The sequence below is a fragment of the Parasteatoda tepidariorum genome, chromosome 1 (assembly GCF_982258835.1).
Source record: "Parasteatoda tepidariorum strain Cologne lab strain chromosome 1, Ptep-v5.0, whole genome shotgun sequence".
Classification (NCBI taxonomy): Eukaryota; Metazoa; Arthropoda; class Arachnida; order Araneae; family Theridiidae; genus Parasteatoda; species Parasteatoda tepidariorum.
Genome location: NC_141755.1, coordinates 127,501,262 through 127,528,092, shown reverse-complemented (window position 1 = coordinate 127,528,092; position 26,831 = coordinate 127,501,262). Strand labels below are relative to the sequence as shown.

The following is a 26,831-nucleotide window of genomic DNA, read 5'->3' as shown; positions in this document are numbered from 1 at the left end:
ACGTAAACTCCTGAAAACCATAATTTTTAGAGCTTAACCGTAAGACTGTAATAGACTATGGAATTGTAATATTTACCACCACTGCATATAGTTTGCCAAAAGTAAGAAATCTCCTAGCCATTCGTCTGGAGCATATGGCGGTATCTATGGTAATGAGGTATAATTATTTTAAGTAGGGTTGTGGGGTCACTGTTTAGAACAGGTTTTAGCTCTGGTCAGCAAGAGAAAGGGTATCTTTTTCTTCTGTGTTAACCCTATGGGGAAGTGAAGCTAATCTCCCTGAAATGCACTACTCTTGTTTCCATAGTAGCAGATGGCCTCAGACTTTGTGGTGGGGGGAGTTCTTACCGTGTACAAATTATGCATAGCATGCAGATCCAAGAACATTGGGAATTAAATAAAACTTACCAACTAAAGGATCATTGGGTAAGCTGATGCAGGCATATGCTGCACCAGGAGCACTGTACTGTAATTTTGAACAAGGAGAGTAACAAACCACTTCAAAACCTTCACTGGGATCAACCTGAACATAAACGTTCTCCAACACTTGATCTGACAAGGTGTTCGTTTAGTCAAACTAAAACAAGAGTGCTTTTCTTAAAGAGTTTTTCAATTATTTTGTTACTATATGCAGGAAAATATATTTTGAAGAAAGATTGCATTAATAGCACATCATTATAACATGCAATATTTTAATATTATGGGATAAATAATTCTGAGAAAACTAAACGGAAAAAATACGTTTGAATTTTTTTTTTCTTTTCGTTTTATAATTGACATGGAAGAAAAGCATATTTTGTAGTGATTCTGCTAGATTTTATAAACTATGGGTTCTGAGGATCTCGGACAATCAAATTTCAGTGTCCCTTTTTTTTTAGGAAAAACAGATCCTCCTTTAAAACAATACGTTAATAGATTTAAAATAACAACATAGATTTAAAATAATCAGCGAATAGAAAATCGATATAGATCAGCGAATAGAAAAGCAATGATTAGGACTGGGCCATAAATCGCAAACTATCAATTTAATGGACAAATCGTCATGGCTATATAGTTGCGGTTGTTTCTTACAAGCATCGGAATTCTGATTTGTGATTTAGCGATATAACATGCGAGGATCTTTGCCCCCGCTGACGTAGAAAATTTTGATTTCATCTAGCTACGAAGATGTTGAATGGCAAAAAGAGAATTGAATCAGAAGTCAATGACTTTGTGCTAGGATCAGCGTTGAAGAGTAGAATACAATGCATAGTTTTTTTTGTGCTTTTACAATTCTTGAAGATTGTATAACTAGCTCTCTAAGAAACAATATCAAACATATTCTTGAAAAAAAAATTGGATGACTAGAGCTGTTAAGTAAGAAAAGAAATTTCATTAAAAGGAAGAGATAAAATAAGCAATGCATACTAAGCAGAACGAATATTAAATACTTTTAGCTTATAAAGTTACTGACAAGTGTTTATGCAGAAGATTAAAGCAGAGACTACAAAAAGAGGAAAACTTCTATGCTAGGAATAATTTTAGTACTTTCAGGGATGAGATTAGCCAAAAGGCAAAAAAGCTGACTTTCCACGTGAGTAAATTTTATGCGTGTGCAATCGTTTAATAATAAATTCCTGACAATTTAAGATAACAAACAACAAAAATTGCTATTTTAGTTTGAAAAAATTACATGATAATCAGCAACTGTTTAGATAATTATTTTTCATATGATAAGAATTTCGCATTTTATAGCATAAATAACAGCAGCATTATTTCTTAAATTTCGATGCTGAGTTAATCAACTCTTTTTCCACAAAAAATTTAAAAATTTTTTAAGTGATTGCTTTGTTTGCTACATCTTTTTTTTCTTTTTTGCTTTATTTGCTGCAAACGCTTTATGTTTTACAAAACAAGCAAAAAATCCTTTAACAAGGTCAAATTTCTCACAATGCAGCTTGTGAATGAGGGGAAACAGATTTGTGATTAACTTAGTCGTTAGCCCATCTTCAAACATCTTTTCACAAATCCTATTTTCTCATTCTTTACCTGCCTTTGTCACATTCTTCTTTGCAAGCACAGAATGTAAGTTTTGAATATGTCTATATATACTAATAATTGTTGATTGAAAAACAGTCACATTTAGAGTAACTAATTTAAAAAAAACCTACTTCTTACAAGAATCGCGATAATTGATTTTAAACTCGTGTGAATACGAATCGTAACATAGGTTTTTAAAAACGCGTAAATACAAATAGTGATATTGGATTTTTAAATCTCGTAAGTAAGAATCATATTGTAGTATATTAAAATCGCGTGAAAAAGAATCAAAATGTTAGCAAATTCCGGGATTGAGACTTTTAAAAAGCTTGTTTGAAGAAGTGACGTTTGAATTACGAAAATACGAACTATCTGGCAGACGGGTAAAAATGAGGAAAATTATATCTTCTGTGCGTAAAAGCGGCGAAAATAGCTAAAATGTAAAAATGTGGAAGGATTGACAGATATGTAGGTTGAATTTTCTGTTTATCGTTGAAAATTGAAAATAAATATAATTCTTTTATTTCAACTGCTAAATTTTTCGAAAAAGCGAAATATTTATTTAAACATTTTTTTTTAAAAAAATGTGAAACTTTTAAATAATCGGAGTTTTTGATAAAAAGGCTGATATTCGAGACACAAAAGTAAAGAAAGCTGAAAAATCTCATTCCTGATATAAGAAGGCTGAAGCAATTTAACATGCCTACGCAAATGCTGTTAACATACGCGACGAAGGCAATTTTGATTTCATCAAGATTTATTTTGTCTCGCTATGAAGACAGTGTTTGGTGTGTGATGTTGAATGGCAAGGAGAAAAATTAGAATCAGAAGTCGAAGTTCCGTGCAAGCATCAGCGTCAGAATGTAGAAAGCAATGAATTTTTTTCTTTTAGGATTTGCTTTCCTCTGGATTTTACATTCCTAGAAGCTTATTTTCAGTGAGACTTCTGTTACTTTGTGATTGCTAGGTATTATTTTGCTATGAACTCAATCTATTTATATATAAAAAAAAATTATAAATATAAAATTTAAGTATAAAATAAAGAATTTTTTTAAATCTTTTTTTTTTACTTCAAGCAGTACAATTTAGTGGCAATAATTTTTATTTAAATAATTTTTACTGTTTTATAAAAAATTTTTAGCTTTTAATTCCTTTATTTTTTTAATTCTTTCAATGGCACGTAAGTAGATAATGATAGAATGTTATTATTGTTCAATCTATAAATCTTTAGTCGTTTTTACTTATAAAAACTTAAACAAAACCTATATTTTCGTATTTGATATTCAGTTATTACTCAGAAATATCAAGTTTTCAAGAAATATCAGGAAACAAAAATAAATATCATGTTTTTACAAACCACTGTTTCTTTTTTTTTTAAATCGTTCAATATTTAATTTAATTGTATTTTGTTAGGTTTTCTAGCTATTTTTTGTTTTAAATTTTAAAGATATTAAGCTGTTTAAATTTTCATTAAAATTAAAACACAGTTTGCTTTAATTTTTTTAAAGAATGCAAAGTTTTTTTTTTAAAGTTTTTTTTGGCAAAATCATTTTGAGAATAGTTAAAACTGCTAAACTTTTTTCTTTAAAATAAAAGTTAAGCAATGTTTTGACGATTTAAAAGAAGTTTTTTTTTAATAATTTAATATTGTAACGGATAGTTAATTCCTAGCAACAGATGGCGCTACATCTCTATCCGTAAAACAATAGTCTTCGATCTGAGTCTTACCTAGTGAGATGACGCAAGCTGAGCTACCCGAACCTACCCTGGTTCCTTTTTCCCCCAATCAGTTTAATGGGTAAAACTTTAAAATACTTTCTATTTTAGTTATGTTCTCACTCATTATTGTAGAATGGATGTGTGAATGCATAATTAAAATAGTGAGCTCTTCGTGATGGTGTTTCCTTCCATCCTCTTGTGTCCTTACAATATTAGTACTATTAATTTTAATTTTTTTTAAAAAGTTTCTTTAAATGCATGGAATTTAAATACTTCTGAATTCCGCATATTTTTAAACTAAATTTATTATTTATGTTCATTAATTCTATTAGTCATTACAATTATATTGTTACTCTTAGTCTAAACAACTTTATTATTTTAAATAAATAAATTAGACGAAGAGCCAGAAATCAAACATACATTTTTTTAAAAATAATTTAAAACTTTATTTTACTAAATTATACTACTACTTTTATTTGCTTTTACTCATCGTTTTTAATCTTTAAAATTTTTTTTATGATACATGTAAGTCAAATATTTTGATAGAATTTCATAATTATTTTTAAGCCATTAATTTTATTTAAAAAAATTAAAACAAAGCTCATGCTCACTTTTGCTTTTAGAATTTGGTTTTAAGTCAATCCAGCTTTATTATTCTATTTAAAAAGATTAAGGAAAGTTATAGACTTAATAAAAAAGGTATTTTCTTACATCTTCTATTCCTACTGCTGATAGACCAAAACTTGTTAAAACAAGACGAGTTATCTTTTAAATCTTTTATTTAGCGCTGATCAAACACTTACATCAAGGAAAAAACAATGAGGTAATTTGATATTCATAATTATTTCACTCTTTCACTTATTAATAAGGTATTAACATAGATATATTATTATATTAGTCCCTATATTAGTCCCTATATTAGTCCCTGGGTATTAATCTAATATATATAATTCTCTTACGTGGCTCCCAAATTTTGGCTGTATTTCTTTTCCGCCGGTGGCAACGTTTGCTTTGTTTTGCTTAGTTTTGAAAACACCAAAGTAGTCTGCCTTTTAATGATGTGTTTCTGATCTAATATATATAATTCTCTTACGTGGCTCCCAAATTTTGGCTGAAGTACTTTGTACAACTAAATAAGATTCTTTTCACATCACTTAAATATTTACTTCATTTTCTTCATTTATAGAGAAAACAGTCGGCAAAGAATTCTGTTAGGTTAAAAAACATTTCTCTAAAAAAAATAACGAATTCTAAAAGAAATAAAAATAAAAAACTTAAAAAATAAAAATGCTGCTGCCAGCCATAGAATTTTTTGAAAGTTAACTTAGCAACATAAATCAAAATGACATAGAAGCGCAACTAGATCAAAATTATGATACCTGAGCGCTTGACGTAACAAATCCTTCAATTTTATAAGTGTTGTATCGCCAAATGCCTAAATTAACAATTGTGTTTTTAAAGAATTTCTATAAAAAGTTTTAAATAAGCAACCTACTTCTACAACTGCTTCTTGAAGAACTTGGCTCATTGATTAAAAATATTGTTTCAATTTTACAGTACTAACTTTACTTTACTTTCATTATTGCTATGACCCTCTTTCATTACATTTTACAACTTCATGCTAAATTTGAGGACTAAGTTGTTTTGTGGTTGAATACTGACATTTAGAAATGTGTGCATAAAAAAAATAATATTTAGAGGTTAAGAGTTGCCTCAGAAAAATTTGAATTGTTGACATTGAATTTAACAATGGAAACAATCGTTTTTGTGAAAAATTGAATTGTATTGTTGACATCAAAACTAAAATTATTGTGTTTCAACTTAACAATACTACCTTAATTTATACTTTAGAATTGCCTCGGAGAAATTTGAATTGTTAGCAACGACTTGAACAAAGAGCTTTATTTTAACTGATAAATATTATATTATAATTTAAATTTTTTCTATGACTATACTCATTTTCTTACTCTTTTTCTTTGTTTTTTATACATTTTATATTTTTGTGATAAAATAAAAACTTATAGTTGTTCTGCTTCTGAACACGGATGAAAACACAAAATGATGGGCTTCATCAACTATCAAAAATATATACATTTATTTTACAAATTCCATATTATTAGGGTGGCGCCCTTCAGAGAATTAAAAATACAAAATTATCTTCATCGAAGCCGATGCTTTACATCCGGCGTTCAGTGGCAGACTACTATTTCATATTGTTTTACAACACATGGCTTTAGCCCTCTGGTGGGAAAGACTTTAAAACAAAACTTACAACAGTTAGTTTTCTCAACAACTGAAATTTAGAATAGTGTGATTAAGAAAAATATGTGAACTGTTTGCAATTTCAAATTAATATTGAAATGTACAGGTTTAGAATTTTCTACAGTGAAAAGATTTTGGAACTTCAGTATTCAAAAAAGTATACAAAAACTAGACGTTAAGAACGTATCCAATGAGCGAGCAAAGCGAGCATCGGATTGTGAAGCAATCCGAAATGAACTGCGAAAGCAGTTCCGGGGGTTGGCGAGCGCCAGCGAGCAGGGGGCGAAGCCTCCTAGTCTCAAATATTTAATTAATAGAAAAGAATGAGGTATATTTAAAAAAGAACTGAACCTACTTTTCCCCATGGGGAATCCCAAGAAGGTTTTGAAGATTTCCAAACAGCAAAATCACTTCTCATTCAGCCTTTCAGTTCCAATGCTCAATTGACCTAAAAAAAAAGTCCCCAAACTATTAAATTTTTCCCCATCAACCTAAATGATGGTAAAAACGTTACTAAAGAAAATTATTAACTTTGACTTTAGTATAGTTTGTTTAACATTGCGTAAAATCCTTATCGTCAGTCGATTCTGCCCAGTTGATATTGGACAAAGCTGAAAATGCGTATTTAAGAAAGTAACATTTCTTAAACACAGAATTTAAAAATGGAATAGCATTTTATTCCATTCTTAAAATTTCAGCTACGCGTATTGTTCGTTCTTCAAAATATAAACGCATATGTATCCAAATAAGTCCATAATGCGATGTTATTCATTTTTATATTTTATAACATTTGTTGAACAGTCAACCCAATTTTCGGGTTTACGACTACTTATGTTCAATGTACGTAGCCTTGTCATTTTGAACCCAACCCAGAAGATAAGGGTACTCCTGGCTTGAGTAGTGGGAGAAATTTTGCCTTCGTGAAGGACTTTCTGATGGAACTAACCAGCATTTGCGTTACATGGAGAAGAAAACCACGGAAAACTCCCACAGTTAGCCTGACGGCAAGGGAACTCTAACCTATGATCTGTCTACCACTGAGGATATTTTACATCATCACTGTGGTTAGTGCGAATGCAGAATTCGCATCAACCAGTCAGAGCTGGGTTGATTAATTGAATGTGGGGTTTAATGGCACAAAGTCCAACGAAGGACATGCTGCGCCAAACAAACTGTTTTAAAATAAAGGTCAATGTATATTGTAAGTTTTCTTCATTAAAAGTCACACGGAATTTATAAAACTAGATACAACGTGACAGACAAAAGTGAGTAAAATCAGATAAAATGTAAATGTAGTAAAGCATTATAAAACAATTGCATTCAAAGATGAATAAAATCAGATAAAATTGTGAATAGGATAAAACAGTTATACACAGTATAAAAGACCAATTACGCGTAGAAACGCAAAAATGTTAGGATGATGAGAGTCACATAACAAATCCTGAAGAGTTAAAATAGAACTACCAAAAAAGGTTAGACGATGACGTTTAAAACATGGGCAGATGATTAAAATATGATGACCAGTCAGAGCTGGTATTCAAACCCGGTTCACCTCACAGGAAGACGAATACTCTATCCCCTGAGCCATCACGGGTTTGTGATTATAACACTCACACATGGGACACGTGATAACGAGCCAATAACTTTTGTGGTATTAGCAAAATGCTCAAACCAGCTGAGGCAATGGGCCCTGCTTACAGCTATGCGTTATAAATATTAATATATCCATTTGCATTGATCAATAAAACAAAAATGAACTTTGACATCACATGCTCAAAATACCATAAAAGAAAAAAAAAACAATTAATGACACAAACCCTCTCCTTCTTACAACTTCTTCAAATCACCAAATGCTTCAGGCATAAAAGTGATCCGGCATATCATAAAGTTTTATAGTGTCAAAATAAACAGAGATTCATACCTAACGGAAATTATCAATTCATATAACAGATATTCCTTTAAAATGAAATCGAACAAAAAAGATCGCAAATCCATTGTCGATGATCTTCTTGACGTATTCAATAATTTCAGGAATGAATTCGGTTGCTCTCGTCACGGCATCCGGTTGAAGAACCTACAATAAATTGGAATGAGTTTTTTAAAGGTATTAAAGTAAACAAATTTTAACAAATAAAATTACATTAAACTAAATTGTGCAGGAATATGACAAAATATAACAATAAAAAAATTTCAAAAAATAAACTGTGTGAAAAACACCAAAATAATACGGAAGATTTAAGCACGATTCATTATTTTTAAAATTTATACTTGTTTAACAAATTTTGTTTATTTATTCTTCAATTTCTCAAGTGGTACTCAATTTTGAAAATGACCCATGCATGACACTCTCATTTTTTGATTTGCTGAGGGACACAGATATCCTGCAGTCACACCCCCGTGGGCCATTTTTCAAAATTTAATATTTAGTAAAATATGTGTATATTAAAAATGAAGATTAATTTCTACTTTGATGGAATCCTCAAAAACTCAGCGGCGCGATAGCCCTTGCGGGCCAAGGCCTACTGTGCCCATTTCAGTTTTCTTGACCTTGGGCTCTGAGGTGCAGGAGCAGATGTTCCAGTCAGGTGGTCAACCGAACGCGGAACCCCCAGTGTTTAGCTCCCAAGCGTGCTTGGTACTCATGGAGGATAGCAGGACAACCAAAAAAGTTTTCAGTGCCAGGCCAACAGGTACAAGAAAAAGAGGACGACCAAGCCTAAGATTTTTAGACTGTCTTGAAAATGACCTACCAGTTTTAAGGATAATAAACTGGAGAACCTTTACTAAGGGAAGAATGTTTTGGCATAGGCTTGTTGAGAAGGCCAGGGCCCATCCTGGGCTGTCGTGCCAATGAGAAGAAGAAGAAACAATTTCAGGACTACTGGACAAACAGATTTACCTACAACATATTTCTTCCAGCACTCAGGAACAAACAAGTTTTAATCATCCTTTTCGGGATTCTATTAATATTACCTACCTCCAACTTCAACAAATATTTCTTCATAAATATTGGTTCCTCACGACAACCTCATATATAGGCTATTATTATACAGTGAAACCTTTCGGGAACAACCATTATCTGTTCCACAGTAAAATGGTCGTTAATGGAAGTGGGTCGTTAACATGATTTTTCGCAAACTATTTAAATTTTAGTTAATGTTATTTTAGTTAATGTGGAACTTCTGTTGGCGTCATGAAAACCAGATGAATGATTAAAAGTCAATAAAAACGACCCTTTACTGATAAAATTATACGTAAAAACAAATTTATCAATTATTATTAATAGAACCATATTAAATTAATAAATAATGATGTTTTTTTGTATAAATTTGCATTTAGTTTTATATCACAAAAGTTAATTTACTTTAAAAATGAGAGGTTTGTTTGAGATGCTTAGTTTCTTTCTAAAAAACTTTTTTTTCTAAGTTAACTTTTAACTCTAAAATTATCGATAGCATTGTCTTTAGTAGGGGAGAGTGGGGTCAATTGTAACATTTTTTACTTAACTATTTTTAACTAACAAAAAATCCAATATATTATTAGTATTAATTGACAGACGAGTAAAGTAGACTATCCTCTACTAGAAAAATAAATAAATACCTAATTTTAAATGTTATTATATTAGTTATTAACAATTTTTGACAGTCGAGCACTTGTTACAATTGCCCCCACTTACGGGGACAATTGTAACAGTTCATAAATTCAACTAAAACATAGTTAATTATACATAGTATCATAGTTGTGATATATTTCTTTATTGATCAAAATAGTAGTGATATTTTAGGAGTAAAAATAATAATGAGCAGAGACCTAAAGGGTTAAGCTTTTAACTTTAAGGGGTTAAAAATTTTAATTTATGCTGTGAAAGGTGACAAATAAAATAATGCACATGCAACATAATATAAATGATATAGGAAACTATTGGTGGTTCTTAAAGACTTAAGTAATGGTTTGTAAACATAAGATTATTTATTTTCAGCTGTTACAATCGTCCCTTTACTTATTGTTACAATTGTCCGCAAGACGCCATTTCAGCTTCATTTGTTAAAAACAATGCTAGTTAATTAGCAAAACTAATTTTTTTTTTATTGAAATGTTAATTAAGGTGTCCACTTACATATTCGGTTACTAATTTTTATTTGTTTAAACAAAATTACTTTGTTACAATATAATATTCTAATATCAAAAAAAGTACTTGCGTGGCGTGAAAATATCTTTTGTGATCTAACTCTTTCAAAAGTACATAAAAATGATTGCCATCAGGGGTGTACATGTAGATTTATTAAATACACCTTGCGCGCCACCTAGGAACCAAATCTAGAACCCGACACTCGAAATTTTTGCTCTGTTACAATCGTACCCTGTTACAATTGACCCCACTCTCCCCTACACTTTGATTGTAACACTAGGTTGTCAATCTCTCTCGGAGATTGTCAAAAAGTGTTCTATAAATAAGAGCCACTCAAAACTTTTGTGATTGCATTTGAATTTACTTATTTGCTTTGTTAATATTTTTTATTTTTGCATTTTTTGTGTTTTCTTATTTGACCTTTTCCACATTTGGTGCGGAGGTGGGCTCAGTCGCTGGGAGAGGTGGTCTCTCCTGAGGTTTTCTTCAACATTTTGGAAAGAATTCCGTGCTACCCAAAAGTGGTCGTCAATAGAAGTAGTCACTACACAGAGATGGTCCTTCATGGTATCTTATCTTTCTTTCTGAGGTGGTCCTTCATGGTACACTGTACACGTGTATTTTGAATTTTCAACAAACTTCCCTGATATCATTCACGAATTAATTATACATGTTGGAGCTATTCATTACCTAATTTTATGCACTTATTACAAAAATTCATTCTGAAATTAAATATATAAAGGAAGTGTTCAAATGAAATACTGAAAGCATTACTTGCATTCCATGTCTGTGTAAAATTTTTCCTCCCACTCATCAGGAAATGAAAAGAATTATCATACTCTACTTCAGAATTGACTGCCATTCTCTCATGTCATCTACACTCTGCTTAAGAAGAATCTGAAATATAACATTTCTCATTAAAAACTCTACAATCAGGGAGCAGACATGTTTTGGGCCTCTATAACATGTCATATTGTTTGAAATCGAACTAAAAAACTGAACATACATGAAATGAAGAATTTTTAAGCATGCAATAATTTTAAACCAATTTAAACACATTTTGATCACCTCAAAAACATGAAATAAAGTATTTTTAAACGTGCCAACATTGGAGAAATAAAATAACGGAGATTTTACTAACGGCATTTTTTAACCTACAAGTAAAGTTTTAAATCATGTAAGTCAAAAAGAGAAATTCAAAATTGGAAATAATATAAGCACTTACATTTAGCCTGATAAAAAATATGGATATAAATCCTAATCTAAAGAATATTTTTAAACCATTATTTATAATTACTTAAACTATTCTATTTTATAACTGTCGTTGAACAGCCGACCCAATTTTTTGGGTTTACGACTACTAATGTTCAACTCCATACCCTTGTAATTTTGAACACAATCTAGAAGACAAGGGAACTCCTGGACCAAGTGTAAGGAGAAATTTGCCTTTGTTCAGGACTTTTTGGTGGAATTAACCCGAATTTGCATTACATGAAGAGGAAAACCACGAAACCATCCCACGGTTAGCCTGCTAGCAAAGGGACTCTAACCCATGATCCGTTTATCACTGAGGATATTTTTACTTAAACTATTAACACTCAACATACTGCAGTACTGGCAATAGTACTATCTATTGTATAGAGAAGTACTTTTGCCATCAGCAGATATTTATCAGCAAAATGTAAAATTTTTTTTTTAATTTCTTCAACAAATACGGCAAAAAATTTGAGAACATACTGGAAAACAGAAGATACTTTGTTAAAAAACTTTTGCCTTTGTTAAAAAACAGGAGACTTGACAGGTAAGAACTAAGCATAATTTTTAAAAAAATTGAGATTCTAATTAGTTGCAGTCCTTAAATAATTAAATAGTTTTTCAAAGTCATCGAAGCTAAGTGAAATAATTAAATTAACAAAACATAAAAAGGTATAACAAATCAAGAAAAAAAACAGAATGGTATGCAATATTTCGTCAAACTTAACAGTTATTAAAACATTTTTCAATTCACACTAAACCTAAACCAGTTTAAAAGTTGATGTAGTATCACAGTGCTGTGTAGTTACTTTATTTAACTAATTTTAAACACTAAACAGAGTTGATGGTGGTCAAGCTTTTTTATTGCATTATGATTTAACATAAAACTCGCTCACATTAATTTATTTTAAAGGTACGTATGAACCTTGCAGGTGCAAATTGAACAGTAAGGGAATGTTGAGTACCAGAAACTTCATTGAACATAGATGCGCCTTTATAAGTTTTCCAGGTGATAAACTATTCAAATTATCGGTGTTATAATCAATCACTATTTGCAGAAAAAGAAATTTACACTTTATAAAATAAAATATATTTAATTTAAAAAATATACAAGACAATGTTGTTTATTCTTAGTTTTCTTTTAAATACAATTCATAAAAAGTAAGATTTCAAGGGTCTCTTCAATGCCTTATGCCCCGGTGGGCCCAATTCTAAACAGTAAGGTCGACAATATTTGTTTGTAGTTTCTTCACTCTTCTGATTCGAAAAAATTTTCTTAAAATTTTTCTAAAACAATATAGAAAACATGGTGTGTAGCCAAATCTTTCAACAAAAAATGAACACCTTTTAAGTACTTTTTAAGCATTCAGAAGTAATATCTACATTAACAAAATGCAAAATAATTTTCAAAGACTCTACATGATAAAATAACTAGTTTCAGACAAAGAACTCTTTTCTTGAATATATTAGCCATTATAAAATGATCAAGAGATTTTTTGGTTCTATATCAGAAGGTGGAAAATGAAATTGAGAATATCTTACAAAATGCATCGCAGAGAATCTCACCGAACCCAGCTCAGTAGACGGGTCATCAAACACGTAAAATGATTGGCACTTTCATAAGCTATGAACCGGCGCTACGCCGAAATGGATTGTGGTTGAATGAATAGTGAAAACGTTGGATAGAACATTGTGAAAAGCACGCTTCTGTGTCGAAAATGGACATGGTAAAGAAAAAAAAGTCAATTTTGAAAAGGAAAAATTAAGCAGTTTTTAAAAACACACTATGAAAAAAAAGCATCTTTACGGGCTTTTAAAATACAAAACTCTAAAATAAGCACCTTTAAGTACTTTTAAAAAATTCTACGCACCATGGTAAATCAAGGATAGTCAATGTTTTTAGATCCACCGTAGCATTACAGCTGATTAGTTTTCATCTCATTTTTTTTAAAAACTTCCTCGATTTCTATTTTTTCCAGGTCTTTAACAAAATTTGTTTACCAATCAGCAGGCATCAATAAGTAAATGAAAAGTGATGACTTTCAAAATTTCTAAATAAGAACTTTCAATTAACTGGAATTTTAAAAAAATGGAGAATTTTAAAGACCAAGAAAAATTTAAAAACAAAAAATTCTTATTTCCAAAAACACTAGTTGCTTGTTTATCGACTGTATAGGGGCTTATTCCATTTGCTGAATTTTAATTATTCCATTCATTTAAAAGTGTAACGAATTTAACCAAGATGGTAAACTTTAAGCATTTTTTATGTGTAGAATTATTATCTACCTTATATGAGATCATTTTTTCAGGTCTTCAATAAAATTTGTTTACCAATCAGCAGACACCAATAAGTAAATGGAAAGTGACGAAACATGTTCGATTAAACATAATTTTTACAATAATAGACTGTCTGACTGTGTAAGAATCACAGACAATTTGAATTTATTAAGATTGACACAGTAAATCCTACTACCAGGCAGCCACCCACGTCATAAATCTCTGTTTATAAAATTGTCTGATTGCCTCAATTACAATAATAATTATTACAACAGTAAAGATGAATTATAAATTAACATCTCTAACCTGCTGAAAATTCAAAAGCCCACTAGTGTCATATTATTTATTTTATCTAGCGTTTAACGCGCTCCAAATTGATTGATTGCTTCAATTACAATAATAATTATTACTACAGTAAAGATGACTCATAAATTAGCATCTCTAACCAGCTGAAAATTCTAAAGCTAACTAGTGTCACATTATTTATTTCATCTACTGTTTGACATGCTCCAAATTGTCTGATTGCCTCAATTACAATAATAACTATTACTACAATAAAGATGACTCATAAATTAATATCTCTAACCTGCTTAAAATTCAAAAGCCCACTAGTGTCATAACATTTATTTTATTTCATCTAGTGTTTAACGAGTTAAGTTAAGGAAGATTCAGAGGCAGACAAATATTTTTAAGCAATTCCTGAGGGGAAGACAGACTAACCTTCAGTTTTTTTGTTTAACTATACCTTAAATGTTATATATAACCAGAAATTGCCAACTTACTACTAAGTATACTGCTTTTCCTTTAAAAAAATAACAGCAGCATGTAAGTTGAATCATTATTTTCTATTAGTTTCTGATCGAAATTTGTGGTGCTATAATTCACGAACTCATTTGCATAATAAAATTTTGAATGTGTTCTTTTATCTTAAGAAAGAATAAAGCTTCATCAAAATCTGACAAATCAATTCGTAATTTAGAAGTTAGAGTTGAAGGTTTTGTATAGTGGGTCAACTCCACTAATTAAATAACCAGAGTTAGTTTCAATTCACAATCATTCAAGTCATTTCTTTCCTATCTTAAGGCTAATGCACAAATCAGTTATAATTTCAAACGTTCAAAATTGATTTTGAAAAAAAGTTATTTCATCCATCTAAAACGAGTTGATAGGGATTAAAACATGTGAGAGCTATTTTTAAATCGACTCAATTTTAATAATCATACATTTTATCAATTAAACACAACTTAAACAATTCATTTGAAGCAGAATCTGAAATTCTATTTTTCTGAGATACAATTGGACCTGATGTCTAATGAGCAATACTGAAGAAAGTTGAACACAAATAATAAAATTTACATCCCTTCCAATTAACTATGGTGTCAGTTTTCCACCAATCTTTACAAATTTGAAGCAATCCAAAATAAACCACAAAAATGTGTAAGTTAAAAAAACAACAACAACAAAACTTGTTAATTGAGATTTCCTCGTAAATTCAACACAAATTACATAAAACGCTCTTTTGGGTGTTCTACTACGAACCGTGTCTTTGTGATCAGTCCCACGCTTGTGTTGTACCTTGGTGTTTGGTAGTATTAAAACAATGTGATAAATGGTAACACAGATTTATCATCTACTAGTGAAATGTATGGGATTAGCATTAAATAAATTAAACAGTAAATTTCCGGGGGAGTGGGAAACTGTTCGAAATTAATATTGACCATGACTGTTAAAAACCAATATAATCCTCCAGCCTTATTTTGCATGGCATGCAAAGGAACATCAAAAATCAGGCAAGATGGAAAAATAATTCATTTGTTAGATTTTAAGGGTCTGTATCCCAAAACACAAATTATTCAAATAAAGCCTTTAAAATGAAACAGAACAAAAACTAAGCGTGTGAAGTAAAACTTATCGCATTTATTTTGGTTCAAAGAGTGAATATAATCTAGATCATGACGATATCAAATCATCAATAACGCTCTCAAGAGTCCAGGGGATAGAGTTCGTCTTTTAATTGGGCGAATAGGGTTCAAATTCCAGAGATGGCAGTCCGCATCCAGCTCACACCGACCACAGTGCCGACGCAAATTATCTTCAGTGGTAGACGACGGATCATGGGTTAGAGTCTCCTTGCTGTTAGGCTAACCCTGGGAGATTTTCGAGGTTTTCCTCTCCATGTAAGGCAAATGCGGGTTGATTCCATCAAAAAAGTGTGCTCAAAATTACAAGGCTACGAAGTTGAACATTAGTAGTCTTAAACCCAAAATTGGGTTAGCAATTCAACGACGGTTGCAAAAAAGACTCATATATCACTAAATTCATTCACTAACAAAAAATCACTAATATCACTCAAATATTACTTATTTAAAAATATACAAAAATATTAGGGAATTGAAATTAAATTAAAATAGAATAAAAGAAACATGAATGCAATACAGGATACATCCTGGAATGCCATCATGTTTTGTGTAAATATCCGTTTAACAAAAAAAATCATGAAAAATTACATAAAACATAGAAAATCAGATTCAATACAAAAAGGTAATAAATCGAAAATGGCTAGAAAATTTGCTCAGTAAATAGCACTGTCATGTGGCGAATAAATTTACGACAAAAATGCTAAATTAATAATACAGCATGAAGAAGAAAAAAAAATACCATGTAAAATTCAATTTTACTTTTGCTTCATCACTTCCAGGTTTGTTCAATGAATTTTCTACATCAACTGCATTTTGGTCCTTTCAATCAGATTTTCAATCATTGTCTTCTTATCCTTATCAAATGTAGCTTCCAAAACAGTTTCATAATTCTAGAAATATGCAAACATTGTTAAAAATTTGTTATAACATATTTTGTTTAAAACCCATTTTTTAAAATAAAAATAATAACTTCAAAATAAAACCAGGCTATAACAATAAAACAATCCCATTAAATAAATAATTGTATAACAAATAGACTTCATAGTCAAGCATAAGATTGAAACGAATTTAAAGAATGTGTTTGAAAAAGAATTCAAAATGACAACTTTGTTATCCCTAAATTTATAAACTACCAATATTTCTCTGTATAAACACTGGTTTAGGGGGCTTTTGCCCCCAAATACCCTGGTATTATACAAAATATGAACATACCCTAATTTTTTTAAACTTTAAACAATTAATACTTCATTATCACTAATAGTGTCACACTCTACAAAATATAACACTTGAAAAATGGTTGTTCAAACTATCTAAAGATAAGTTTTTCAAATAAGAATACAATACAGTCGAACCTCGATACATCGTTTAATTTTACTGGTACCGTCACAAATGCTATTTTTATAACGCAAATAATATCAGGTCAGGGAATGTTTTAAAACTAGCCACTAATATATTGCTCAGAAATCTTACTGAGATTTTAAAAAAAATTGGAATTTATTTTGCTTAAAGAAGAAAAGCAGTAAATCATAAAAACGACGAAGAAAATAGTGCAATTAGGCAAAAATGCCTCAAACAAGATGTTTCATGCATTAGTTGGTGAAAATGTTGTGGAGTTCTCGCTAAAAGAGATGGTTGCAGGAGCTAAAGTGATATCGATAAAAACGGAACTGCAATTAGTGGCAGCAATTGAGAAATGCTACACATCATTTGATAATGACGAGAAACTTTCAGTATACACACTAATTTACAAAAGAAAAATGGTCTCCTGTTTCAAGTGTCAAAAATTTATTGTTTGCATTGAGTAGCTAAGGGTCAGCTCAAACTAACATTACCAAGTATTTTAAAAGAATAAATTCATCATTTTTTACTGCTCCTGAAATATTTTTTGTACTAATTACATAACATATTTAATGCCAACCAGGTGACCAAGTGGTTAGCGTGCCTGAGAGCAAAGTCAATGGCCGTGGGTTCAAATCTCACTCAGGGCATTGGATGTTTCTCTGTGTGTTGTCATTCTGTTGAGTGAATGTGGTCCACCCTATAAACAGGTGGTGTAGCGTGACTCGTCTCCGTGACCCGGCGGACACCTGTGATGGTTCACAGACGATAAATGAGTAACAAGTCTGACATTTTCTAAGGCGAAGAACGAAAATTCAGTGTCGGCCGTTATTAAAATAATAATAATAAAATAAACAAGAAAAAACTCCTTTCAAATAATATTTTTAAAATTATTGCAAATTTATTAATTTTTTAAGTTAATTACCCTTCATAATACTTCAAAACATTATTTGATATTTTACGCTGATTGGTCTTCATTGTTTTCCTATATCTACCGCTCAAAATGAATGGTCCCATGTAAAAGGATCAAACAAGGTTCTACTCCAAAAAAAAAAATAATAAAACTATTACATAAATATGAAAGAAATAGAGAGCAAAACTGACAACAGAGATCGCAGTTTGAATGAAAAAACCTCTACTTAATTTAAATTAATTAGTTCTTGATCGCAGGAATCCAAATTTCAGCAGCTAAGTTCAAACTTTTGATTTAAACATTATACCAGAATATTCTTTTTAAAACACTTTCAAGCGCGTTTTTTTTATGTTAATACATAAAATCAAATATATCAAAAAGAGACAGTAACAAAAAATGAAAGGAATTTTTTTTTTAAAAAATCGAAGAATCGTGTTATGTCTTTTTTTATTTAAACTGGAAAGGGTTAGAATAGAAAAATGCTTTAAATAAAATTATTTCTCACGAGCAATATTAATGACCGATGTTCAAGCTTTCACGATTGTAATTTCGTTGTTTTTGTATAGCTGTTTTGTATACAGAACAGTTATACAAACTGTAAGTATCACTGTCCTTTTACAGAATTTCTTTTTACAAATACATCCATCTTTTTAAAGATTACATTCATATTTATCATCAATACGTGCTTCATCAATACGAAAAACCTATGATTATTCAGTAATGCACAAAATTACTTGCATAGCCTTAAAAAAAACACAAACCAAATACTCTTTCATTGAAGACATTTAAAAAAAAAATAAAAATTGCAATGGATCTAAAAAAAACCAACAAATATTCAATAAAGTTAAACATTATTACAAAAACTGTTTTAAAAAACAACATAAAACTACCTTAATAGCTTCTTGTACATCAGAAATAATTTTCTCAATATCAGAGTGGTTTTTAACGTATTTTTCATACAAATATTTCTGGCGGGCTCTTTTGATGATCTGGAAAGAAAATCATCGATCATTGGAAAGAAAATTTACTTTCTTTTAAATATACAACTTCTTTAAAATTAGATTTCTGACTGATTTCATTCAAATTTTGCATTTTTGGTTATAAAATTAGGAAAAAATAGAAAATATTTCACACTTAAATATAATGATAAAAATTAATTTTTGTAGAGAATTATCTTCGGAAAAACAAATTTTAAAATTGTGAGAGAACATTTTTTTTAAGAAGTTCTAGAGATATAATGAAATAAGTAAAATTAAAAGTTACAAACTTTATACTGCTTCCCTATCCAAACTGTTGGTATCATATTTCCCAGGATTGGAGCTACATCTCTATTTAGGGGGAATTTGTCTAAATCTGTTGGGGGAAAAAGTACGTTTTTTCCCGAGAAAGTTTGTTGTTGTGTCTGAATTATTAACTTAAAATATTGCATGTACTAGCTAGCATATTTGAGGTCAGGCTCCCTCGAATTATCAAGATTGAGTCCTAGTATATGAAATCCGATCATTAGAAAAAAGTTATTCAGGATGGATTATTTTTCATGTACTAGGACTGAATCTTAATGGTTCGAGGGGGCCTGACCCAAAATATTCTAATTAGAGCGGATGATATTATATTAAGATAGAGTCCTAGTACATGAAAATCCGATCATCAGAAAAAAGTTATCCTGGATGGTATTTTTTTTCATGTATTGTACAACTCAACAAATTAAGCATTAGAATTCTTGCTTATAATTATTAGAAAATGCATTAGCTAGTGTAGTGCATCCTCCAGTTAGGATTTTTTCCCCTGTAAATAATAAGATGCTCGAGAAAATAAATAAGAAAAGATAAGATATATACATGTAAAATAAGAAGATTAATATTAAAAAAAACAAGAAAAAAGCTAGACTTACCTTATCGTCAATATCTGTAATGGTTATGACATAAAACACATTCTAAGAAAAATATTCTGACAACACTCTACGCAAGATATCAAATGAGATATAAGATCTAAAAAGAAAAGAAAAATACTTTTTTTTATGCAGAACCAGGTGCATAGCCTGATTTTTCAACAAACAGTAAGCGCCTTTTGAATACTTTTTAAGCACTAAAAAATATTTTAAATCACATTCCAAAAAAAAAAAAATCATTAATAGGATTTATGTGTGTGTAAAAAAAGTTATTTTTTTTCTACTGTTTAAAGTTCTTAAAAATTCAAAAACATTTTCAAAAACTTTATATTATCATGATAAAATTAACTAGTTTCTGATAAATATTGCAGAGCAAATTGTGAAAATTATGTATTTTTTATAATTTAGAATGACAATTTTTGCAGCAAAGAAAAAAATCTCCCTTTCAAAAGAGAAAATTAAGCTTTTTTTTCAAACCCCAAATTAAAAAAAGGCACCTTTACGGGCTTTTAAAAATTGTAAATAAAAAATAATAACCTTTAAACACTTTTTAAAAACGCTATACACCCTGTAGAAGCATTTATGATTGGCTTTAAATTTTAAAGGCAATGAATGATAAATGCATCTACAAAACATACACACATTTTGAACGTAGAGGCAAGGAAATTCGGCTTATTATCAACCTAAATAAAACTAAAATTTTAAAAATTAATCCTAAACAATTAAACAACATATTCATAGAAAATAACAAACTAGAGAAGGCAAACAGTTTTATGTACCTTGGAAGCACAATTAACAACAAAAGAGAAGAATTGGTAAAGATATACTATTAAACAAAGTCTGAAGACTATTCTCAGTAAAATTTGGAAAAACAAAAACATAACAAATTCAAAATAAATCAGTGTTATCAATGTTAATTCTGTCTTACATAATGTATCCGAGTCATGACACTGCAATAAAAATAACGCGATAAAGTATTTATAAACAACAGTTTAAGAAGACACCTATCAAGTGATTTCATAAAATATTTAACGTGAAAAAATCCTTAGAAAAGCGAATCAAAAACCGATTGAGGAGAAAAATTAAAATAAGTAAATGAATCGGTTGTGATCTACCCAAACCTGAAAAATTCGAAGGAAAACAAAGTTTTTGATTGGAACCCTCAGAGCAATAGAAAAAGAGGTAGACGTAGGAAGATTCTAAGAGAATTGAAACTGCCCTCTAAGAGAATAGAAGCCCTTTGTTCCAATTCGGAGTGAAGAGAAATATGTATGTAAATGTTAAATTTGAAAACACTTCAAAAATGAAATACCTTGCATGTCCCATGTGTGATGCATCATACACAGTTGGTCCGCAGCTGTACCACAAAACTTTGTTCCCAAACTGAGGTATAAATACTTTCTATTTAAAATATATACATATATATATACATATACATATATACATATACATATACATATACATACACACACACACACACATATACATATACATATATATATATATATATATATATATATATATATATATATATATATATATATATATATATATATATATATATATATATATATATATATATATATATATATATATATATATATATATATATATATATATATATATATATATATATATATATAAAGTTACTATGCGTTATAATACGTTTAATTAAGAAAATCAATTTCATTTTGTATTGAATATAGGGAAGAAAAAATAAAAAGGTAGAAAAAAGAACTGATTTTTTTTTAAATTAAAGTAATTCCCTAATAAATAATTCAAAATAATAGTTATAATAAATAATTCTCTAAAGTATATAATTCAGAAAATATCTAAATCGTTGATTTTAAATGTTTATTTAAACCAATCCACAGTTCATGTCTCCCTCCCTTATCACAATTTCAAGAAACCCCTTCTTAAAGATAAGGGTATTTATTTTATTTCAGTAGAACAGCATTTCATCTTCCCATCTTTTGTTTTCCCAGACGTATTGTCTTGTTTTGACGGTCACGTCCGGGTCACAATGTGGGGATAGAAGTTATAGACAATGTCAACCTTCATCTATGGAGAGGTACCCCAACATAAAATCGAGTTATCATGTCTTATATACTAGTGAATTGGAATTTTGTTTTTGTAGTGGTAGATACACTACAGTCCCATAACAAATGATATTCTTATTACATTAAAAGAGCTAGTTGAGACAGTTTTTGAAACTATCGGAGTTTTACATCCATCGTTCACAAATCGCTGTGGCAAAATTTTTTTGGGCTTTCTGCAACATTCCTCATCAGTACTAATATCTTTCAGCTAGGTATTTTTAATAATAACAACTGCATGTACATGTTACTAATTTAAAGTAACAGAAACGTCAACTTCCAAAAAAAAAAAAAAAAAAAAAAAAAAAACAACTTTCCGGAAAAAATTAAATACTTTTTCAAATTGAATATGTAATATTGTTTTTATTCTAATATCATGAGCAATATTCTCGCATTTTGTAATAGGAAGACACAATAATTATTTACTTTTTTGCATTTTGTTTATCATCACATTAAAAAATAAATAAAAAGTTGTGATATCTGTTACTAAAACTACCACAAAAAATAGATCAACGGCGAAATCACGCAAATCGGACTCTTCAAAAGAGGTTACTAAATGTGTGATTCTATTTTGAGATTCAGTAATTGTAATAAATAATATCGTATTAAAAATATTGGTTTTTGAAAACAATGTGAAAATCAATAGTAATAAATGTATAAAAAATTTAATTTAGCAGAAAAGAAAACTAAATTTTTTACTTCATTATTCTTTTTTTCAATAATTATTCTCAAATGAGAATAGAAGAATCATAAGCATTTTTTCCTCACTCAGATGCACGAGAAAGCCATCTTTAAAATATAATTCTGAAGAAAAGATAAAACCTTTCAAAACTTTCTGCAGAAAAAAAAAGACAAATTTTTTTACTTTACAAAAGAAAAATCTTTCTGCAAGAATTCGGTATTGTTCTGCGACAGCGCCGCCACGATTCTGCTGCGGGGTCAGAAATTATACCAATAGTTAAAAACTAATAATTTGGTGAAAATACCTCAAACATCACATTTGATGTTTATGCATCAGTTCATAAAACTTGCTATATTGCAGAAACTGATGAAGTACAGATCCAATACCATTGCCAACAATGAATATTTGCAATCGCTTTGAAACAATTTTCTGTCTGCAATACAAACTTTCTATTGTTTGCAGTTAATGGTCCCAGGAGATATGACTGAGGTTCAACTACAAAAAAGATTTCTTACCTGCAACACAATGTAATTAGTGAATGTGTGTTTAATGCATCTAACAACAAACTCAGTCTCGGATTCAGTGAGTTCAATAGGAAGAGAAGATTTAAACAATGGACTCAAGTTCAATGAAGAGACCTCTGGAACTGCCGACAATTGATCTGAAAAAATCAAACTAAAAATATCAGAGATGTTACAGCTCTTGTTTTAAAGAGAACTTGCTTAACTTTACAATAAAATAAAAGCTTTAGCGACAATCAGTTTTAAACTTTAATAAATGTGCCCTTTTTTTTTAAAGTGCAGGTAAGTCCTTTTTTAATATCAATCAAAATATTTATTTGTAATATTTATTATTGAATGAATTGAAAAGTATTGGCAAAGGTTAATAGATTTGGATGCTTTTTCTTCCATAGGGGTGCACAATCTGCGGCCCGCCGACTGCTTATGTGCAGCCTGCGAAAGCTTTTGAACACAATCATATCTGCCAACATTGGTTAAATAAAATAACGGAGATTTTACTAGCTACATGTTTTAGGCTATGAGTAAAGTTTTAATACATTATGCCTAGTCATGCAAGTCAAAAAGAGAAATTCAAAATCGGAAATAATATAAACACTTACATTTAGTGAAGTAAAAAATATGTATATGAATATTAATCTGAAGAAGATTTTTTAAACCATTATTTATAACTACTTAAACTATTAACACTCAACATACTGCAGTACTGGGCATTGCACTATCTGTTGAAGAATGTGAAAAGTATTTTTGACACTAGCAGATATTTTATCGCCAATTTCTTTAACAAATACGGAGAAATTTGAGAATATATTGGTAAACAGGAAACAGACATGAAATACAGGAGTCTTCAAACAGGATTCTTCGAACAGGAGACTATTCAGGTATACAAAATAATTTTTTTTCTCCAAAATTTCTTAAACAAATGATGAAAATTTTAAATTGCTCTTTTGAGTTATTACTTTTTGACGTATACAAATGACGTTTCGATCCTTCTTTCGGCAGTTACAACTACTTATGTCCGTACAATTTTTAAAATCCCGAAACGCTTCATACGATATTTTGACCAATGAGTTATCGATCGCATATTTGATTAATCATTTTTTGACGTGATTTACTTCTGCCGATTTCATCGAATATATCTGGATTATTCGGCAGTTATGGCAACGTATTTTCGCAAAGTTTTAAAAATCTTGAAATTTTAAGTGTGATTATATTTTTAATCCTGAAGTTGAATCACACATTTAAATAATCTTTTTTCTCTACACTTTCTTTGCAAGCTTTATCGTAAATATGAAGGATTTTTTTCAAATAGTTATTCCTACGCTTTTCCACGAGTTTTTTCTGACGTAAATCTAAATTAATTTTAAGTAGTTATTACCACTTTTCAACGAGATTTTAAAAAATGTCATTTTTTATTACGGTATTATTAGGCACTCAAGTCTTAAATTGTCCATAACATGTTGCCAGGTATATATATTAATATAAATTAAAAAAAATCACAATAGACCCATTGGTTATCTGAAATGTTCTGTGAAAAAGTACAATAAAAACAAAAAAAATAAATGTTAAACCCTTATATCGTTACATGGCATATTTCAATTCATGTTGGCCGCTTAATCAGAGCTCCGATGCATCAAGATGATGGCTGCTATACCAGTGCACCGACTTACGCTTTAAATTGAGCTTAGAAACTATGCATACTCCAGACGTTCTAGAAAAACACCATTTTTATCTGGAAAACAAGCGAGACAGCTATTTTCCTCTAAAACAGTAGGCTGCCAAAATAAATATCAGGCTGTATGTAGAATTATTAATTGTTATTGAAAAATGAACTAACTGACTTTTTCAGCATCGCTTGTAGTGGAAATAATTCAATAAAAGAAAAGGGAACAAATGTTGCACTAACCGGAGAATGTTTCATATGCAGTTTAAAATTTAAGGCACTTATACTGTGGCTTTATTTTTCTTGGAGCAAGAGTTTCAAAAAATTGTGTTAAACTAAACAAAGAAAAGGATAAATACGTCACCTGCAAATATATCTTGACGTGAAGCAGCAACTTTATCTTTGGACTTCCCAATGGTGGAAACATCTGAAAATGACAAATCAACAATATCAAATAATCATACTTACATACACAGGATATCTGCAACATTTCAGACTTTCAAATTCATGACTTTCCAGGACTAATTTGAAGAGCTTTTCATGACTGAAAGTTACTATTTTCTCCGACAAAAACGCAACAATAAATTTAAAAAAGCATTATAATAACATTAATTGAAATGGTAGGTATAACCAAAACTGTTATACTCTGCGTCTTCATATTTATAGATTTTAAATACAAAAAAACAGATTAGCGAAAGAGTTGAAGCAATAAAATAGCTGAAAAAAATACAAAAACAATTTTTTTTCTTTTTCTCTGCAGGATCATATTCTAAAGATACTTTTCTTGTTCATCGGAAAAAAACGAAAGACTCCTAATTTTTCTGTTCTCATTTCGGAATTAAAAAAATTCGCCAATGATTGGATTGCTTCAGTTAGAATTTTGAATTGATAACATATAAAAAAAAAAAATAATAACAAAAGTTCTGAAATCACAAGAAGTTTAAAAGATAATTCGCTCTAGAAAGTGTGTTTTTTTCATTTTTTTGAAAGAACACTATAATTTTTACAGAATATGATTAAAACATTTTATATTTTAATAAAATATGACTGTGAGTGGGGATTATGTTACAAATTCAGATATTCGCAACACCTTAAAAATGGAGGGGAAGGGGATAGGTTCCATTTCAAAAATTAGATTTTTCGACGACCAAAAACTATTACTTTCCATGATTTGTTTATAAAAAATAGTTAAAATCGTGTCATTTCATGACTAATTTTGCTCAATAACGAACTTTATGAGTTTCCATGATTTCTCATGAGTTTCCAGGTGCGTAGATACCCTACATACACTAACACATAATACATGCACTTAAATTCTAGTCAAAAGAAACTTACCAGCTTTCTTATCTTCCATCAAAGGTTGAATAGCCACGGGCACAATTTTGATATCGACGGGCAATTCTGAAGGTCCTAATGAGTACTGATACAAAGCTTTTTTCCAAACCAACAACAGAAACTGACAAACCTTAAAAAAATGCGTTGATGAGCAGTGACAGGGAGCACTTTCGTCGCCTCGTTATTGTAATCATGTGGAACATTCAAAGTTGAAAACCTTAGACAGGGTAAAAATTAGCTGCCAGCTCTGCCCCTAGATTAAAATACGCCCCATTATAGTTTCAGTTACTCCTAAACTGACACACTTTCCAGCTCATTATGCTTTGTATTGTAAGTGCCAGTCTATTCACGGGAGGTCGGTGGTTTGTATCCCAGCTGAGGAGACTGAATTTTATCAAATATTATTTTGCAAGTGGATAAGTATTTATTAATTATTTATAAGTTAGTTTTCAATTAAAATTTTTTTTTAAAAAACTTAAAATTTATAAGAACAAAAAAAATGAATCGATGTTTAATATTTTTAATTAAAACATAAGGATTATTTTTTATTTTTAAAAAAATTATAATAAATATGTTTTAATAACTAAATTTTTTTATTTATAATAAATTTAAGTTCTTATTAAACTTAATTATGAAAATATAAACAAAACTATATTATCAGGCTTGCTTAAAAATAAAAAAGGACTATTTATTACTTAACTATAATCCATTAAATTTCAAATAATCAGAATGCATTCGAAATTAATTTTGTATTTTTAATAGAATGATTTTCCAATTATGTAATAAATAGTTTTCTTATTTTTAACTAGCCGAACATAC

The 26,831-nt window shown here is 29.8% G+C and overlaps 1 protein-coding gene across 8 annotated transcripts in view; it reads right to left on the bottom strand.

The window, feature by feature from the left end:
* LOC147816916 (coatomer subunit gamma-2-like) overlaps positions 1-26,831 on the bottom strand; it is a 104,825-nt gene that overhangs the window by 18,233 nt on the left and 59,761 nt on the right. For 3 of the 8 annotated variants that reach the window (XM_087152592.1, XM_087152593.1, XM_087152595.1), the window contains 11 exons: positions 26,013-26,142; positions 25,042-25,104; positions 23,012-23,157; positions 21,031-21,119; positions 19,722-19,818; positions 18,721-18,819; positions 16,339-16,469; positions 10,904-11,026; positions 7,922-8,074; positions 6,356-6,448; positions 409-577 (listed from right to left, as the gene is read on the bottom strand). In XM_087152592.1, coding sequence (XP_087008718.1) covers positions 19,764-19,818; positions 21,031-21,119; positions 23,012-23,157; positions 25,042-25,104; positions 26,013-26,142 — 483 coding nt within the window. In that variant the 3' untranslated portion in view covers positions 409-577; positions 6,356-6,448; positions 7,922-8,074; ... (2 more) ...; positions 18,721-18,819; positions 19,722-19,763. Of the gene's footprint in view, positions 1-408; positions 578-6,355; positions 6,449-7,921; positions 8,075-10,903; positions 11,027-16,318; positions 16,470-18,720; positions 18,820-19,721; positions 19,819-21,030; positions 21,120-23,011; positions 23,158-25,041; positions 25,105-26,012; positions 26,143-26,831 lie in introns of those variants that run through there. The other 5 variants (XM_087152597.1, XM_087152594.1, XM_087152596.1 and 2 more) reach the window with 5 other exon arrangements.